This window comes from Trichogramma pretiosum, unplaced genomic scaffold (assembly GCF_000599845.2).
Source record: "Trichogramma pretiosum strain Unisexual culture from Peru unplaced genomic scaffold, Tpre_2.0 scaffold2, whole genome shotgun sequence".
NCBI lineage: Eukaryota > Metazoa > Arthropoda > Insecta > Hymenoptera > Trichogrammatidae > Trichogramma > Trichogramma pretiosum.
The window spans coordinates 286,937-307,000 of record NW_019641687.1 but is presented as its reverse complement, the minus strand read 5'-3'; the positions used below and the strand labels follow the sequence as shown (position 1 = coordinate 307,000).

The 20,064-nt window shown below is 31.6% G+C and overlaps 2 protein-coding genes and 1 long non-coding RNA gene across 8 annotated transcripts; 2 read left to right on the top strand and 1 right to left on the bottom strand.

The window, feature by feature from the left end:
* The first annotated feature begins 6,325 nt into the window (after positions 1-6,325).
* Positions 6,326-10,038, top strand: LOC106655126 (retinoid-inducible serine carboxypeptidase-like). Its single transcript, XM_014375348.2, has 9 exons — positions 6,326-6,394; positions 7,219-7,451; positions 7,769-7,999; positions 8,076-8,186; positions 8,263-8,485; positions 8,553-8,714; positions 8,833-8,910; positions 9,000-9,154; positions 9,885-10,038. The coding sequence occupies exons 1-9, from the start codon at positions 6,337-6,339 to the stop codon at positions 9,942-9,944; spliced, it is 1,311 nt and encodes a 436-aa protein (XP_014230834.1). The 5' UTR covers positions 6,326-6,336; the 3' UTR covers positions 9,945-10,038.
* A 545-nt stretch (positions 10,039-10,583) lies between these two features.
* LOC106655242 lies at positions 10,584-12,102 on the top strand. 2 transcript variants are annotated; one of them, XR_002763579.1, is made up of 4 exons: positions 10,584-10,780; positions 11,164-11,444; positions 11,606-11,926; positions 12,014-12,102. It is a non-coding gene; the product is annotated as an uncharacterized LOC106655242 (long non-coding RNA). The 2 variants fall into 2 exon arrangements; XR_001339443.2 differs by lacking the exon at positions 11,164-11,444.
* Positions 12,103-12,466: 364 nt separating this feature from the next.
* On the bottom strand, positions 12,467-19,635 carry LOC106655241. 5 transcript variants are annotated; one of them, XM_014375540.2, is made up of 7 exons: positions 18,365-19,635; positions 16,845-17,205; positions 16,587-16,740; positions 16,390-16,500; positions 14,243-16,188; positions 13,672-14,128; positions 12,467-12,816 (listed from the first exon to the last, which is right to left on the bottom strand). In XM_014375540.2, the coding sequence occupies exons 1-7, from the start codon at positions 18,388-18,390 to the stop codon at positions 12,482-12,484; spliced, it is 3,390 nt and encodes a 1,129-aa protein (XP_014231026.1). In that variant the 5' UTR covers positions 18,391-19,635; the 3' UTR covers positions 12,467-12,481. The 5 variants fall into 5 exon arrangements, with proteins under 5 accessions (XP_014231026.1, XP_014231028.1, XP_014231029.1 ...); XM_014375542.2 differs by having other exon boundaries at positions 16,390-16,437; XM_014375543.2 differs by lacking the exon at positions 16,390-16,500.
* Between the last annotated feature and the right edge of the window lie 429 nt (positions 19,636-20,064).

Below are 20,064 nucleotides of genomic sequence, written 5' to 3'. Positions count from 1 at the left end.
TCTTATTTTGTTAGTAAACTTTAAGGAGTATTATATAGCTGCATAGCTCATCACTTGCCATCCACAACTAAAACACTATTGCTTTCACAAGACCATTGAAAATGTCGCTATTTTAATATCGCGTTAGGCAAGAGCACGCGGTCGTTTACTCCTATCTATATGTCTTTTTCCTTTTTTACTTTTCCATATGAGCATTCATAAACGAAAATAAGCATAATGTCCACTTATATAAATTACATTTTCAAAAATTCGGTTTTGGAGAAATTATTCCAAAAGTTGATTTTAGTAGCAGAAAAATTAAGGATTGCAAATAAAAGTATTCGTTCTTTGATTCATTTAGAATAAGTAAACAGTAACAATTTCGTATCAAAGCAATGTTTTTTGTCTTGTCTGATACAACTGGAATCTTAAGACTGAAGAAAAAAAATGAAAAAGACATTGCATTTGAGCAAAATTGGTGCGGTAACTCGAACTGAATGCAGCGTAATCCCCATTTATTAACGTACGACTACCTTGCTGGTAATTGTAAGCCACCAACTTTTTGCACTGCCGATTGGTAAAAAATTCTGATATGACGTCTTATGTATTTCAAGAGGATGTTCCAGAAATAGTTTATTTTTAATTAACTAAAATTTCAGTAAGCCGAAAATAAAAGCACAGAAAAATGTTACTTTTTCTTTTAATCTAAATTACACGGACAGCCGATACAGGCGTTGTGGACAGCATCTTGACTGTCAAAAGTTTATTACTTAACTATACGCAAAATAATGCATATTTATCTTTTGAATACTTTTTACGGATTACTCAAGCTCTTCGAGTTTTCCATTAAGAATTTTCTATTTAGAATGTTTAAAATAAATATTTATCGATCCCTGTTGATAATTTTATTCACGCTCAATTTTATTTTCCAAATGAATAAAATAAATTATTTTTCAAAAACTTTTTATTGAACTGAATATCAATTGTACATAAAGTAACAATATCCATTAGCTTTTTTGACGCTATAATGAAATAGTATATCAATACTTTGGAAAGAAAATTGTTAAATCTGTCAGCTACGGAGGCTATGGTTATTCATTTACATGGACGGCAAACTCTGACGTTTTTAATACCCAAAGCAATTTTCGTATGTATGCTTTAAAAGAAAGAAAAGAGAAAAACTGCCGCTTCGTTTACGATGAACAATGCTCGAAGATAAATAATTGCCTTTACGCGCGACGAGCTGGAGTGCGAGTGCGCGTAACACTTGGAAAAAGCAGCTACAATTTTTTAACCAGCATTCGCATACAATATAACACACAAGATGCCCCAAACAAATGCTTTACTGCGGCGAGGAAATATGGAATGTCCCGTAGCGGGAGGCCTATAAGAGAATTCTCCGCGCGGGCTTACGTAAAAATCCGTCACGGCGTCATTTATGATCGGTGGTTCTTCGCTACAACGAGAAGAGTCAGTGTGAACGTGTGTTTGCTAAATATAAAGTGCGTCTTGGATCGAAAGAAAAAAAGGACACTATCGATGCACCGACGAGCAGAAAAATGCAGTGTAGTCCTCGGTAGCGCAAAAAATCGCGCCATCGACTATAAATTTCAGTCTCGCGCTTTCTCCGTCGGCTGGCTGGGTTTTTCGTGTATAGTTATATACAGGTAACACATTTATATGCCAAGACAGGCCATGTGACATCGCCTCGCGCGCTACACATGTAAAAGAGCGTCAGTCGTCGCGAGAAGTCACGCAGCCCCGCTCACCTTTTCATGAAACCTATCCTATGCAGGATCTATTTGCGTCCTTTGCATAACTATTACGCTCTCGCAATCATCGTGGCTCTGCTGTACGCGTAATCACGATAATGTGGGCCACTTTTTAGCCTGTTTAGATACTAACCCAATCTCGCGAGTGTAATTTGTACTCGTGACCACCGGAAAATGGTATTTTCTTAAAAACAAAATAAAAAAAAAAGGCAATAAAATTCTTCTCTTGAGCAGATACTCGCGCGTAATTGCTTGACTAACTGCAGAATAGCTCGCAAAATTCAGAGCAAGCTCGAGAAGATTGTCGGAATCTTTCGGATTTCACCGTTAATTTGTTCCCCTTTGACCACAGTGCATTTTCTGCTATGTCGAAATTAGTTGTGTAATTGGCAACAAACAAATAGGCACTCATCGGATCTTAACATGGACTCAACAAAATTAACATAAAACAAGTTTATTCTTCTACTAACACCTTGAAATATAATGAAAAAAGAAAAATCGTTAGGAATTTCGAACAAATATTCACTGCATTTAAGGTGGCTCGTCAGTAATCATAACAATAGTACAGCGAGGCGTAAGTCTGTCTCTTTCTCGCATTAGGCAGGCAACCGCTCGCACTATAAGAAATTAATGATTTTACACACATTTTGTTTAATTACTCATTAGTTAGTTCGATAAGGGGTAATTTTTAACATACCAATCGAAAGGTAGTAACTTGAAGCATAACATACTCATTTTTGGTTAAGATCTGTTGTTTAATAAAAAAGTTATGGCGTAAAATGTATGAAATTTTGATGGCGTCCCATAAGAGCCCATGTTAAGTTTGCTATTTTCAACGGCTTCGTTCTCAAAAATTAGTTCGATAACCCATGCTGAAATTTCTACAGCATATCAAGGGCACTTTTAATGACATTTCTGCAAAGTTTCATAAACATCTGTTGTCGACCCGTTTTACTGATGAGCCACCTTAAGTCATAAATCAAGTATGGTATTTACTAAGCATTTGATCTTAAAATAAAAAAATATAATCTTAAATTAATTGAATCAGAGTGCTTGTTCCGAATGGAATTATAAGAAAACCACATTTTAGCAACAGAATCAACTAAAGATGTCGTACAAAGTTTTATAAATGAAAAAAATGTTTGTCACAAATGCCAAAATTGATTATCAGATAAGTGCTGCATTGAGGCTTATACCATTAGTAAAACAAACTTCAAAAATAATTTTTCGAATTTCCTGGTATAATTAATTTTTTCTAAAGTCCTGAATATATATTTAAGATTTTGTTGCAACGATTCGTATATGGTTGATTCTCCCGAAATCTGCTTTTTCGGGTATGGAAAACGAAAAAATGGTGAAAATTTTTTTGTCATATTGAACGGCGCGAACTAGTTTACCCTTTTTTAAACTATAAAATATGAATAATTATTGAATCTGGGGCTTTGAGATTTCGTTTTACGAAAACTATGTCCGATTTTATGCTTAAAATCGACTATTTTCGGTTACGGAGGTGACACACACGGAGGTGACAAATCGCTGCTTTGATCAACTATGTAAGAAAAATAAGAAACGCACAAAATTTTCCGCACAACCCGAAATTTGGTCATGAAAAACGAGTCTTTTGACGGGGCGAGCGGTTAAAAAGAATGATCATAGCTCGAGATATTCATGTCCACGGAGGTGACCGTTTTTTTGACACACGTGAATTTTTCAATAGAATAATTATCGCAGCATCGATAAAATGTAAAATTTGAACCCGCAACCTACACCAATCGAAAGCTGGGCTATAATACTTGACATTTACGTATCTAGCGACATCAAAAATGAGTTAGCGACCCAAAGCAGGCGGTATGTTTGAAATTATTCAGAAGCATGATTAAAATCCGAGACATTTTTCAATTGCGTGGGAAATTTTTTTAAAACATTTTTCAAAGCCCTATAATAGACTTAAACTTTACTCTGGATGTATAGAAGCTGGTCTCATAGTTATTATAGGGTCAGGTGCTAATGAGAATGCATGGTACATGCAAATAGAGTTGATTTTGAGATGTAGACATGCCACGGAGGTGACATTTGGCATGCATATCTTCACGGCAAATTTAACTGACCCTAAAAAATTGAAATATTTATGTCCTATCATGAAGAATATAACAATATTGAATGAATGACCGAGCCAGTTTTGGCTCATCTTCACTAGTTTAAGAATATGGCATAAAGACATGCAAAAAGCAGATTTCAGGAGAATCAACCATATCTTATGATAAAGGTAAAGACGGCTGATACATTTTCATGCTGGTTTTTTTACTATTGCATTATACTTTCCTTATATCATAAAATCAAACCGACTTAACTCTGCTTGTTCTGCAGCACTTTCATTTTCAATCTCCAAACACTATACGAAAAATGCCGTCATATACATATAATTAATGCACATTTGCACTTCGCCCCCAGGTGTTTCGAAAGATGATAGTGGTTATAATGACTACAAAACTTTCACTTGGGTAGGTTGCACTATGAGAAAGAAGAGAATATTTTTTAGATTCACTGTACACTGAAACATAAAATATAAATATTTGAATGAACTTTTTTTGTAAAAGGATACTGCTTTATGAATTAAATAATGTCAAGATACATAATAAAAGATAAAACTTTGTGTAGAAAATCCAAATTTTCACTGCGTGAATGCAACTCAATTTTATTGAAAATAAAACGCTTAGTAGAAAATCGATGCATTCAGAACTTAAGATTTTACTGTTTTAACTTTTAATTCATATTCACATTCATATAACTCATATTTCATAAAAATGATAAAATTATTGTTTGAAAATTGTAAATAGTAAGTCAATAATTCCAAACACGTTTAGGTAATTTTATTTTGTGCATAAAATTGAAAAGTAATTTTGCCGAGCTGAAATGAAATTGGATTAAAAAAATATTTAAAATTCTTAATAAATTAACAATCGTAATAAAACGATGAAACATACTTATCTTTGAAAGTCAATTTTTTAAGCTGTAAGACGATTTTCGATCGTTTTTAGGATATTTGAAAAAGAAAAAATAAAAAGAAAATTGTTATTGGGGATGTGTGAATTTAAGAAACCCGGACTTCCGCAACTCAATATTAAAAAAATACAAAATCCTATAGATATATGTTGAACTTCTCGCTCTTCGTAATCGAAACCTAACTCGTAGTCAAAATGAGAAGAGCCTCATGTGAGTTCATGCACGCTTTGTCACGTAGAAACTACACTTACATATGTAACCCCTATATATCATTTATAACTATATATTGATTATTGTCTCCATCGAAACAGTTTTCAAATAAACAAAAATATATAAAAAAGGGGGGATGTGTGAATACCCGATATACTCGGGTCGTATCGAGTCGTGTCGGGTTCGGGATGACCCGAAACGCGGGTAAACTCGAAAAATCAGGCAGCCCGATACACTCGGGAAAGCATGAAAAATTTTTTAAAGTAAAATTTTAGCTCATAGATTGACACATCGATTTACATAAATACATACAATTCTAAACCCAGAGACAAAGAAAAAACGAAAAAATTTGCTTCAAAGTTGATTGAAATTTTCAGTCAGTTAAAAAAAACCTTGGGTCGGGACAAAATGTTGGGTAGCCGAATTTTTCATAGAAAATAATAATTTTTATCTCCGATAATGCGATGTAATTGCTCAGAAATATCGTAAAAACTAACCATTTTTATCATTTGCCCTTGCAAATAATTATAATTCAAAAAATATTCGAGCTACTAGAACTAAATTCACTTTAAATATATTTATAGAGGCCTTGGTCTGAATTATTATCTTCATTACTATACTGATTGAGTACACCGTATTTAATAAACATCAAAAATTAAGTTTGTAAATGAGACGAACAATTTTTTTCATCAGGTGCTAGATCATACAGATTCATATTTTAATTGTATTTAATTTAACTGAAAGTATATCAGGATTTTTAATAAAATTTTGAATAAATAAGGAGTATATCATAGTACTAAATCATGGTATAAATATCTAAAGTTTTCATCTTTTTATTTAATATTTAATATTTTATCAGTCTTTATAAGTAATTTGAATATTCTCAATTCAAATAGTTAATAAAAACTAATGAAAGGTAAATGCTGGAAATATTAATAAATTATTTGATACGTTTCTTAATAAATATTATAGTTAATCTTAATGATTATTTATTTAAAATTCATTCAGAAAAAAACGTTAGTTGTTCAAAATACATTTATATAAAATAAATATGAATGTGTGGTAAGAATAATCTTAAATTCCGCTTTTTTCGGACTTTCTTTAAGAATCTTGGTAATTATCATTAATCAGATTAATGAAAATAATACGTCCAAAATCACATAGGTATTGTTTCAAAACAAATTATTGGCTATTAAAAACACAAACTAAAGTAAACTGATATTTATCTCCATTTCTTTGACACTGAATGAAATGAATAGATGTTCTGATGTAAATTTATCTAATCTCAAATAGATAAACAATGATTCTGGATAGGGGTATCGATGCACTACGGTTAAAAATCGTCGTCAGTTATCAATAACTTGTTCATACAATGACACCTTCAAGAATCGTAGGTTTGACGGTAGCTTGCATATTGTACATCTGTAATGGTAAGTCATTACATTTCGTTCCACAAATCCAATTCCAAAATCAATTTCTTGAAATTATGTCCTAAAAGCTTATATTTAAATTTGATCAGTTAAAAACCAGTGAAATAACAAGTGAAAACCTCGCTAAGAATTTTTTTATCACTTTTTTATGTTTATGAAAATTAAAACAAGAATATTTTCTACGTAATATTATGAATATATTATAATCGTCGTAGTTTCGGTGCTATACTAGCATTCATCTTTTAAATATCATCATAATAATTCAAAAATTTTATACTCCAAATATCAATAATATACTATGGCAATCGTTAAATGAAAAGTTGAAAAGCAACTTAATTAAAATTTCTCAACCAAGAATTAATTTTTTGAAGCTTTTACGAATTGTTGTAAACAAATAATTACTTTTATAAATTTCTTTGTTAATGCTTTCTTCTAAAAATACAAATAATCAAAATTTAATTCGATCACTACTTTTTTCATATATATAATTTTTAAGAAATACACTGTGATTATTTGGATTCAAAAAAGTGAAAGGTATTTCCGTTATCTTAATTTGAAAATTATGAATACTTTTCAATGTTGAGAGAATGATTTCATCTATTATCGTAATGAACTTAATCGGAAGTTTATGAGTGTATTGTACAACAAATTCCTGAAATTAAGATAAACATCTCGTTTTATTCATTTGATATATAATGATAAAATAAAATAACAGCTATCTATACATGCGATTAATGGAAATGACATGACAATGAATCAATAAAATAAAAATAGAAATTCAACTAAAAATATTTTCAAAAATAATATGCCAATGAATTATTAAGTTCAAGCTAAGCGAGGCGTTGGTGACAACACGCAAGACTGGGGTTACGCCGAGGTTCGCCCTGGAGCCCATATGTTCTGGTGGCTGTACTACGCTAATGTAACAACGGACTTTGCTGAAAAACCTCTGGTTATTTGGCTTCAGGGAGGTCCAGGGGCTTCGTCAACGGGCTATGGTAATTTTATGGAACTTGGGCCTTTAGATGTAAATCTTAATCCTCGTAATCATACCTGGGTAAGGAATTATACTTATAAAATTCATTTAGAATTTTTCTTTATCTACTTAGTATATAATTATGTTCTTGATTTTGTCAAAAAGTCAAGTCATTTTTTCACTAATCTAATTGAAATTACAAGAAAATGAATTATTTATGACTTCATCGTAAAATTATGATAAAAATTGTATATCATCTGTAAGAACGTTTATTTTCGGATAAGTTCCATATTTTATCACTGCAGTTAGTGAGTTCGATTTTAATAAGTACATATTCAGACATTAAATATATTTAATAAGTTAATTAATTTTATAATACAAAACAAATTCTGTACTAGGTAAGAGATTACAACGTTTTGTTTATTGATAACCCGGTGGGATCAGGCTTCAGTTATGTTACATCATCGGCTGCATTCGCGAGGACCAATGCTCAAATTGCCGACGATTTGGTGGAATGCATGCGAGCTTTTTACAAGCAGGTTCCACAGTTCAGAAATGTACCAGTTTATATTACATCGGAATCTTACGGTGGTAAGATGGCAGCTGAATTCGCATTTAATTGGTACAAGGTATTTTTTTACTTTTTTTTGTATATAACTCGAACACAAAAAATTAATGTAATTCAATGCCTACTCTTTTGCTTAGGCTGAAAAAGCAGGATCTATTAAGAGCAACCTAAAGGGTGTAGGTCTCGGTGATGCTTGGATCTCGCCCGAAGATAGTGTGATGACTTATGCTCCATACCTTTTGCAAACTGTACAGGATAAGCAAATGAAATCATTGTTTACCTCTAAATTTATTCCGGATATGATTGATATACGTTTTTTAATAGGGCATGGTTGATACCAGTGGATATTTTGACATACAAAGAGCAGCTAATAGAACGAGAGATGCTGTAAAAACAAATCAGTGGTCACTAGCAACAAACCTTTGGGCTTATACAGAAAATGTTATTATGCGAGTAACCAGAAATATTGATTTTTATAACATTCTTACAAAAGTCAGAACTAGTCAGGCGATGCGAGTTTTTCGAGATAATGAAGAGAGTGCTAAAAGTAAATTGAATAAATGAATAAACTCATTGAAAGTTTTACTAATTTTCTAAATTTATTTATTTTAAAGGTTTGGTTCGAGAAACTGTATTACGTGACGGTGAAGGACTAAATATGTTGATGAATACGAAGGTCAAAGATACTTTGAAATTACCATCAATCTGGGGTGCTCAAAGTGATAAAGTATTTAATTCGCTCTATGCTGATTTCATGAAGCCTGTAACTCAAGTAGGTAAGTCAGTGATCATATTCAATAATGTGTTAAAATTTATAATTTTTCTAATTCTAAAATGAAATTCAAACCATGTATACATATTCACATCGATAAAATTAATTTTATAATATGTCAGTTCAGCGTTTACTAGATGAAACAAATCTCAAAGTTTTTGTCTACAGTGGTCAATTAGATCTAATAGTGGACACACCAGGTATATTTTACTGCTTCCATTCTAATATTAAAATTACTTCTATAGATATTTCGAAAGTTGAAAAATTAAAAGTTTTTTATTATAAATAGGCACCCTACTTTGGGTTGAAAAAATGAGATGGGCAAGGTATTTAGAATGGAAAACAGCGCAACGTGTGCCAGTCGTCGTTGATGGAGTAATCGAAGGCTACCAGAAGAGCAGCAGTAACTTTGCTTTCTACTGGATCAATCGAGCGGGTCACATGGTGCGTAAAACAATATAATTTTTATAGTTAATATTGATAGCCAATTATCTACAAAATCGACGAGTAGAAGCGTTTTTTTTTAATTGAAACTTTCTATTAAGTCCAAAGGTTATAGAAAATTTCAGGAGTACTACTGACACGAAAAATACGCTCATCTAGCTGAAGAATAGTTTTTTATCTGTGTCAAAATTCCTCGATTTAAATGATGCGATAGAATCTTTTTTTCCTTTCCATTGCATTTTTCAAAATTCCAAAATTTTGATTATTCACTGAGATACAGCTATTTCCGTGAGCCTTTTTTGTATACTTTTCGAGTTAAATTTTTTCTTTTTTTGCGTTTTCTGGCGTTTTACGTTTTTGCAAAATGCATCTCTGTTGTCGTAATATTCAGAGCGAACAAATTGAGTTAAGGCACCAGGGTCGCGTACACGTCTTCAGAACATCAATGATTGCGGTCGCATTTTGCAAAAACGTAAAACGCCAGAAAACGCAAAAGAAGAAAAAATTTAACACGAAAAGTATACAAAAAAGGCTCACGGAAAGAGCTGTATCTCAGTAAATAATCAAAATTTTGGGGTATTGACAAATGCAATAGAAAAGAGACAAAAAATCCTATTCGAAAATGAATTAAAATTTTTTTCGACTTTAAGCTACCTGTTAGCCTTTAAGAAACTTAAACCTTTCAAAGTTATTAAACTTGTGATTGTAAAACTATTGCTTTTTTTAACAGGTTCCTGCCGATAATCCTGCTGGAATGTCCGCTTTGCTAGCAGATTTGACTCAAAATTGAAACGGTAAAAATTACCCTATAGTCCAAAAAGTGAAGCAATTTAACACAAGTGCATATAACTGAGTTTCAAGTATGTAACACTGATTTATGAATGAATAATAAATATTTTTCAATTAAATAAGAAAGAAAATTATTTATGCTTTTTACTTTTTATTGAACTTTAACCTAAAAATCGCAACTTTGTCTCTACTCATTAGCTTATTAGCTATAATAGTAGATTACATGCCTAGGGAGCGGAAAAATAAAAAGCTTCAGAGCACGTGTAGTTATCGCATTCGGCTGGTGATGTAATCCTTCGTTTTGAAAAAAAATCATAGCCACACTCGTTGCATAAAGTACTATTATACATTTTATTCCAATACATGTAATATTTTCTTACTAGAATACAGGAGTAATTATCCAAGGCAGCTTATAATAGCTTCTATTTTTCGTGTATTAATTTTATGTTATTATTGTTCGCAATAATGCGAATTCGACGTACTCACGTCAAATTTCGCGCCAACGCAGAATGCGCTAATATTTAGACTAACTTCAGGGACCATTAAAAACGATATGCATAGAACGGTCGAAGCGCGCGCACTCGTTTTTGGCTGATTCGACAAGTACTCGATTCTACGATGGAAGTATGGAACGCTGGAATTTTCTATGCTTAAACACGTTTCACCACTCTGTTGGATCAAACAGAATCGATGTTAACCCAGTGTACGTATATATTCGGTTCCATTATATATCTCCTTTCCTTACACGCGCAATGAACCTATTCTGCAATGGAAAATATTTAAAAAATCTCACTAGTGAATGGCCCAAGCGGAACCCAACGTTATTAATTTTACAAGGTATTTGTAATTAACATTCTCTAGATGTTAATACGTTCTGTTATTAAAGCGTAGTCATTTCCACGATTTTGCTATACGTATCGACGTACTCATGTAGCGAAACTTATTTTCATAAGTGTTAGTGAGTATACACTTTCATTATAAATCAAACTTAACAATTCATCAACCTTTATCAGGGTTTAACTGTTTACACATAAAATAATATTTCCTCAATAGACTCAATTGAAGTCTATAATTGAGCATTCACACAGTGTGTACGTCTGTACGTCTGTGTATGTGTGTGTAGTTGCAGGCAAATGTGTAAAAAAATAATAAAAATTATATAATCACTGCATTAGATTCAGGTGGGCCCTTTACATGCTAAAATTTCTTATTCTTTCTAGGGCGGGGGTCTACATGTCTCGTTCGCTAAGCGACGTGCGTGTCGCAGCACGTTAGGCAGAGCGCTTAACAGCTATGTAGAGCCACCCTAAGCTAGTAAAGACTTGAAAGTAAAGTAGGATTTTGGAATGCATAATCGCATATTGGCCTGCGCGCGCAAGCATGAATAAAAAGATATAACCTTTTCTACTTGCGCAGACGCCATTTTCAGCTTTAGCAGTTAGTTCTCTATTGCCGCGTGCTCGTAGAAAGTTTTCGTTGATATTATTCTTATTTCTGACTCGTAAGTTGAATAGAAATAAAAAATATTCTGCTATACATATTAGTTTGTGGATATTGGCTTTTTTTACTCGTGTGATAATCTAATTTATGTTTTCGTTGATATTTTAATTTAAATCTCATAATTTCATGGTGTAACTAAAAATTCATTTATTTCTATTCCAGATTAGAGTCTAAATGAGCTGTCATGACTAATCGAGGCAGAAATAGCTTTGAAAGAATGGAGAAAAGGTTAATAAAAGTATATAGCTACTTTCCTAATCGCTGACCACGTTGATGACATTTTTTTCGAATCTAACTACTAATGAACAACGCGTGGACTTCGTTAACCTCATTCAATTTACATGGCTCATTCCAGGGCAACTTGCAAATAATGGTGAAAAATAAGTTTCAAATACGTTTTGATTTTCTTTGATTCATTGCAAATCACAGTACTATTAACACTTCTACCAAGTGTAAATTGATTTCATGCGTCGTTGTTCAAAGGTACATCATTTCGTTGAATTCTTTTTATTCAGTTTTAATTGATGAATATGAATGTATGTAATGAATAGAACAATTTTTTAATTTCAGAATGCTTAAACTTGCGCAACTTCATCAATGAATATGAGTCCATGAATTTAGCACTTGTCGTTGAACTAATGCAATTTATTAGTTATTTATCAAATGAATTCATATCATTGCTTATTGGAGTAACTTTTTATAAGGATTTTATGTAGTCAATGACAAGTTCAGATGCTGTGGAGATGCTATGAACAATAAACTTTTGAAGGATTGCCCTTTCCCCTCTCCCTTTACAGAAGCTGATCGACGATAGCAGAATGATTTCTTGAGTTTTTTTAAGTTTTGATCATAGATTTAGTTAGGAAAAGAAGACAAAGAAGGATTATTCATAAAAGTTATATTTTTATATTTACAAAACATTTTCTACATGACTCATACAAATACGTACAATTACATCACAGTTGACATTATTCGAGAGGGAATAATTATATACAAATCTATTTACACATAATCATCCATTTGAGTGGGTGTATTCGTTTAAGATATACTACACAATGAGGAAACTTCTTTACCTTTGACTACTTTGGGCAGTGTAGAAAAATGTTTACGTTTTAAATTAGGTTTGATAGTGGCAGGGATTAATGGATGTAATTCCTGTTGTTTATCAACAGTTTCAATGACTTTTTCTACTGTTTTAATGCTTTTTGCTGTTACTGACTTTTTTTCTGTATTTATTATGTTAAGTTTTATCGGGTTCAACTTAGGGACAATTTGAATAGCTTTATCAAACTCTATGTTCCCATCGATGGTACTTTGCATGGTAACTTTAGTACTGTCCAGCACGCCTCTAGGTATTTCGTCGAATTCCATTTCTGAAAAATAGAAAATATATATTAGAAGGAATTACTTAAAAACCTGAATGAATAGAATAGAATAAACAATAATATATCAAGATTTCTAGGCCACGAAAAGAAAATAATCCCGAGGCACTTGCAATTAGTACCGAAGGCATAGTAGATAGTAATAGAAACATGCACTGGGATTGTTCGCTTAGTTGAAGCATGTATACTTAATTTTATGTACTGTAAATTTAATAATTCCGTTTAGAACAGCAGCCAACGAATATTACGCAGGGGCGCCATGAGCATTAAAGATAAATTAAGATCATAGACTACTGCGTTGATGAAAAGTTAATTTAAAAAAATTGAGATCCTCATATCAACACTGCTGACAAAAATTGTATAGTACTATTAGTTAACAATTTTGCTCCTTTTTCGATATTAAACATCGCACTTTCCGATATCGTACTTTTGAGGTTAGCCCCCGAGACAGCGAGGATTATTTAATGTATTTGGTGTTCTAATCATATTTTTCATCATATTTAAAGTAGATATGATAAGGTAATTTCAATATTTTCATTTCGACTTAAGAGTGCCCTCAATTGCAAATTTGATTTGCAATATTGATTCTTTAAAAACCCGGATCATCACCGACGAAAAAAAATTACCCTTTTTTAAGATTTGGATCAATCTAACATGTTGATATTGACATTAAATTGGAAAACTAAGGTACCGTTCTCATAAAAGTTCCTTCGATTTAAATTTACAAAATAATTTCTATGAAAGTAAAGTATGCAATATTTATTTTTATCACAGACGGACGAATCATAACTTTATTTTTAATATCACAATTTATTATCACAGATCTTGGATGTATTAACACTATACCTGAAATGTCCATTGGTTCCTCCTTTATTTTGACACCATGAAATATTAAAGGTACGTCCTTGGGGGTTTCCAGGACAGTTTTTTGAATACTCCTGGATAATTCAATTTCTTTGCGTCTTGTTTCCAAAATTTTTTTGGTATCATTATTTGAAGTGGCATTAACTTCATCGTCTGAAGAGTCCTCAATCTCTTCTACTTTAATTATTTTAGGTGCTGGTTCTATTACTTCAATATCATCAGAATTTTCAGTCCCGCTATTTGAAGATTCATTCATAATTGGAACATTGGACTCCAAAACATGAAGTTCGACAGTTTCATTCGCTCCATCAGAATCTGAATCTTTCTCAGTTTGATTCACAGGTTCTTCCCTAATGAAATTTTCATTCATATGAATAGCCTCACTTTTTTCAAGCTCCACTGTTAAATCTACTTTAGATGACTCTTCATCATAGAATTTCTGAAAACATATGAAGATTAGATTTTTATCTTAAAACATTATTTACTTATTAAAGATTAGTAGATATTTTAATTAAATTTGAAATGAAAGTAAAAGGAGATAAACGATTCGTACCTTGTAATCTTCCAAACATATTGGATGCAAATTTTTATTATCATATAAAATGGTAGGTTTGTAATGCCATTCTTCTAACTCCTGATGGAAATACACATCAAATTTATCGTAACACATGACACAAGCTGCATCATCTAAATTGTTGCTACATTTGACTGAAGGTTGCTCCGTATCATTAGTTATTTTTTCTTGAATATTCTTCATCTTTGCAGCTTCAAAGAAATTGGACTCAGTACTTGCAGGCGTTTCTTCATCTTGTTGTTGTTGCCATTCTTCAACAGTTTTATAAAAACATCGACTTTGCATAATCGATTTCGCTAATCGCATTTTGACATTTTCTTGGAAATGTCGATCATAATGATCGGAAAGTTTGAAAGCCACATCTCTATGAAATCTTTTACCACAATTGCTACAAGATTGGCCATCGTATAGCTCTTTGACAGTTTTAGCGGCATTTTTCTTATTTTTAATAAATTTTTCATCAAACGACGGTATTTCTGGCGCAATTGAATCGCTGCCAGAGGTTTCTTGCTTTGTGCTGAATGTATTTGAGCTTGGGACGATCCCAGTGGCTATTAATTTTTGAAGTAATGCAAGAACATCAACTGGTTCATTAATCTTCAATGGACTGTTTGAACTGAATTCTCTACTAGCCATGTTAGTAGGATTTTTTAATAACTGTGATGACTCACCACTTACTAGTTTTGAAGGATTCATTGAGACTTGGGACTTGACTTTATTCAAACCCAATTTTTTATCTGTATATAATTTTGGTTGCACAGGTATTGCCTGTTCACCTTTCATTCCAATGATTTTTGTATGACCTGGAAGTACGTTCTTTGGAAGTTTTGAAAAACGTAAATAATGTTTTTTATCATTCAGTATTATGGCTTTTTCAAAACCACCAAAATCCACTGGGAACGGTTTTCCATTTAGTAAAACCCTTTTTAAAGAGTCCACAAACTCCAGAGTACATTCAATGTCGCCAAATTGCACTATTTGTGGTTTAGCATCAAGAAATATTGTTTGTACTTTGCTATGATCAATAATTAAATTAATGCTGGCTACTACCAGATCAGTTTTATGACCAATTACGACCTTTGGTACAGGTCCATGTAATGATGCACCAATCTCTTCGTTGCCAATGGTTACCTTAATTTCTTGACCATTGAAATGACTTTGGAACCACTCACCATCGATGTACAATTCTCGTGTAGGTGTGCCTAGTTTTATCATATGAACATTTCCATCAAAATATAGTGGCATTTCAACATCATTAAATTGAAGCTCTATTGTTGATTTGTTTACTTGGAAATATCTGGTACCCTCTTGAAATGTTATTATTCTTGGATCATCATTAGCTAAAAATACAACAGCTGTATCCCCATAGTGTCTAATAATTCTTAATTGTCCGTCCAATATAATACAAGACATTGTATCAGATTTAATTCTTTTTAATAAACTCATATCAGGCGGAGGCAGCTCAATCTTACTATTTCCACTATAATGAATTATTTGTGTATTTTTTACAGCTCCAAGTGTATTTATTGTCATGCTTTTCGATTCTTGTTTGCAGTTAGGTTTCATTTGAGACTGGGACGATTGCGATTCGGGAACAGAAGTATTCAAGGCATTTAATGACTGAGGAGCAATAATATTTGTTGATGGCACTGTATTTATCCATGTTGATGATTGGTGCTTGTTTCCAATAATGGTTTTAGGCATTTGTTGACTATCAACATTTAAAATAAGCCCAGAACTCTTATTTTTTATATCAGTTGCTAATTGATTTCTTAAATGTGGTGTAGGAGTAATTCTTGAATCTATATCTTTATTACCAAATAAACTGCTATTGACTCTTCTAGGTAATTTGGCATTTTCAATGACTGTTGATTCCGATGAACACCTTTTCGTAGCATGTCTGTTGTTGTTGATTTTTAAAACTTCTGAAATTCAAAAAAATATTTATAATTATAGGATCAAAATAAATTTTAAAGATAGCTCATATGAAGCAAATGTCTTGATTTTATGAAAATACTCAGAATGGAAGAAAAAATCTATAGAAATCAAATCTCAAAAGCAACTTAGCATTAAAAATATTTTTTTATCAGAAAGCAAATTAATCTTTAAGTATAAGTAGACATTACGGATAGTGTCATGATGTAATTTTTCAGATGACCTTTTTGAATTTTCATCTGTAGAAGTAGAAAAAGACAAAGATAAAGATTCCTCCGATTTTTTTGAATACATTTGCATATCTGCAAATTTATAGTAAGTTCACAATCAACTTGAAAATATAATACTTTACATGTATTTAAAGTAACTGCATTTGTTTATGTATTACCTTGTGACTTTATTTGTGGATGGTATTCATCTAATGGCCATCCTCTGTCCAATTGGTATATTTCGGTGTCCAAGGGATATAAGAATTTTGAAGACAATATTTCTGTCCATGTATTTCTCAATTTATGAAGAGACTTCCGGACACCCTCCTTTCCCTAAAAGAAATAATTATAATATGTTCATGTAATGTAAAGTATAATGCAAAGATGTAGCGTAAAGTTTATGTAAAAATAATTGACTGTTTTTAAAAATAACTTACCTCTTTAAATACTCGAACAAAATTAGCTCGTAAATTTTTGCTGAATAATGACAGATATATCCCAGGATGATTCTTTATAATAGAATCTATGAGATATAAAACATTTAACTTATTTGTTTTGTTTGTATCATCAAAATATTTCTCAATAATTTGGACTATTTCTTGTGAAAAAAGATGATATTCATCCGCTAAGTTAGTTAATGTGCTAATGAGTGCTTTTTTGTTTGACTGTAAGTCCCCAAGGGTGGACTCAAAACTTTCCCTGTCTTGAAAAATTACATCATTCATTTGTGACGATGAATCTTCTGTTGTTGCTGCAACATCATCTATTTGCATGTAGTCTAGGGTGCTGATATGAGCTCTGAAAAAATAAAATACCAAAATTAAAGCAGATGATTAGAGGAAATTTATATGAAAGTAATAATCTTAAGAAGGTCCAGTCTACATAAGCGGGAATGGCTTTTAATAACTTAGAATGCGTTTTGCATACTACTGTATGCGGCTTCTGGTCGCAACACTGTTAACAACCGTGTATGTTTTAAATGAGGAATTATCATCAGAGTATGCTTTACGCGACAATATTTTCGATTAGTGGTTGGTGATATAATTATTACGATGGTAATTCGAAGCTCGCATTGACATTTTTCATTGAAACTAGTCTTATACTTCGCTATAACTGCAACACGTGTTGCCAGGTCGATAATATAGATTTTACAGAGATCTACACGTGAACACATGTTATATTAGAAGACTTTAGGTTTTACTACATGGTAAAAATTTTTTACTACACGGTAAAAATTTTTACTACACGGTAAAAATTTTTACTACATGGTAAAAATTACTACATGGTAAAAATTTTTTACTACATGGTAAAAATTTTTACTACATGGTAAAAATTACTACATGGTAAAAATTGAGGTTCTGAGTGAAATGTTTATGATTGCAAAATTATGTCGTTTGTACAGATTACACGAACCTATTGTCTTAATTATTAATTATTAATAATTAAACCTATTGTCTTAATTATTGTATTAATGTGAAACATCTATAGAGTGGTGGATCTATAGAGGTGCACCTATTACTGTGCCTCCGGTCTCCGTCCATGTGTCCGTCCGAGCGAGCGTAACTTTGATAGCTGTAATTCTTTTTTTAATTTAAACTACACAAGTTTCAAAAATAGGGCTTACTGTTAAAAGTCATGTGTTAATTTAAATAATGTTAGTTCAGACACGAGGTTTATATTATTCGATTAGCTCCATCAATATCAATAAATACAATTGTTAACAGATGTTACATATAAAATAAAATTGTTTTTGTGCCACCCTAACCTAAAATAACATACTGCTCTCGCCGAGCGAAACCTAAATATTACTTTAAGCTGGGGAATTCACAAAAAACTGTTCACAAAAAATAAAATATACTATAATTGGTAACTTTACGTAAATAAGACAGATTTAATCCTTCGAATAAATTTATAAATTATTAAGAATAAGAAAACGTCGTTAAAATCAAGTACTTACGATTGATTTCTTGGTTGTTCATGCATGATGAAAATTTTGAAAAATCTAATTTTCTTAAGAACAAGAGTTGAATTTGTTAATCACTTGTATATTGTTAGTGTGTTGTTGACTCAAAAATGTTGACACACTTTTTATTATTATATTAAAGAATGTACACTTTGGAGTATTTGGAGTATAAATGAATGCTTGTTGCGTGTTCGAGATACTACGAGCGACTGATTAAGACGAATCAAAATGCACAGGACAGAGTAGCCATAGAACACACATATAGGTAACAATATTAGAAGCGCTAGCAACATTTCTTTCGTTTTCATGCACTAATTACTTTACTGTGAATTCCTTGCGCATGCCCAATGCACACTTGTTAAAGACCAGCGCTCTCAGAAACAGAACCAAAGTGAGCGCGAAATTCAAATTCGTGTAAAGGTATAATTTAAAATATCTATTGTGAAAAAAATTTTGGCATTTATTAAATTAAAAATATAATTGCTGACACAATATTGGAGTGATAATCATATTTATTTTAATAAATAAAAAAAATATTTTTACAATAAATATTTTGAATTAAATTTTTATCAGGGACAACGGCCGCATATGTCACGAACACTATAATTGTTGTATCAATTGTTAAATTTTTACTTGAACGGAATTTTAAAAATCTCAGAAAAGACTACAAATGGTGTGGTCACAGAGTACAAATTTTGTGTTACAAAAACTGGTTGCTGACTGATAATCGATTTTTAAATGATGTTATTTTTTAAACATCAGATACTTTGGCTATCAATTTGAAAATATAAATATCAAACCTCTAAATAAAAGGTACAGCTGATTGATCAATTTCATGACAAAGGACAATTGATTGGAATTTTGGCAATGATACTGGTCATCCTATACCTTTATCATGGGCAATTTATTCATCAACCAGATACTTGCTCACATTTAATTCCAAACAGAGGCTTATTTTTATGCTCTCGATGTTCATATTTTGTTCAAACAAATGGAATGAAAAAGGATCTGCTTGCACCTTGAATAGACTTTCAGATCAGCCAAGCTTTTAGTTTCTCAAGCCAATTACTTATTGTTACCACTAGAATGACTATTAAAGCTATGCAATGAAAGATATTAAATTCATGCTGTTTGAATTTTATTAATAATATCCTAATGGTTTTTAAATCACTTGAAATTTTTTTTAAAATGTATGTAAGCCATGTGTAGTACACGCTTACATACAAGTATACTAGATGTCACCACAGCCAAGTAGCAGAAGAAGAAAGGAGAAAGCGTTTCTTGGAATTCGTCGTGAACTTATAAAATTATTAAAGTTAAAGTAACAATATAAAAAACATCAAGATAATTCTTATTTGTAAAAATTTATTAAGTTAATTTGTTAAAGTGATTAAAAATTGATTTGATTAATTCGTTTAATTGTAAGTAGACAAGAGAAGAGGAAGCACAAACATTTAATTATCGATTCTCTTCTTTTTAGGTTAGTATTCGCCACGTGCAATCTTGAATTTTATTATTCATTTTCTAAATAAAATACTCTTTTTTCTAGACGAATCAAATTGTGTTTTGCTCATCATCCCTTTCAATTAACATCTTATAAATCGATAATTAAATGTTTGTGCTTCCTCCTCTCTTGTCTATTTACAATTAAACTAATTAATCAAATCAATTTTTAATATGTATGTTGATTTATC

Excerpts from the sequence above, each read along its gene's own strand:
- LOC106655126 (XM_014375348.2), top strand. The coding sequence starts at position 6,337 with ATGACACCTTCAAGAATCGTAGGTTTGACGGTAGCTTGCATATTGTAC. Across the intron at positions 6,395-7,218 it reads CATATTGTACATCTGTAATG|TTCAAGCTAAGCGAGGCGTT; the intron begins GTAAGTCATTAC and ends TGAATTATTAAG. Across the intron at positions 8,911-8,999 it reads TCTAATAGTGGACACACCAG|GCACCCTACTTTGGGTTGAA; the intron begins GTATATTTTACT and ends TATTATAAATAG.
- LOC106655241 (XM_014375540.2), bottom strand. The coding sequence starts at position 18,390 with ATGCATGAACAACCAAGAAATCAATC. Across the intron at positions 17,206-18,364 it reads GAACAACCAAGAAATCAATC|AGCTCATATCAGCACCCTAG; the intron begins GTAAGTACTTGA and ends TTATTTTTTCAG. Across the intron at positions 14,129-14,242 it reads TATGTTTGGAAGATTACAAG|AAATTCTATGATGAAGAGTC; the intron begins GTACGAATCGTT and ends ATATGTTTTCAG.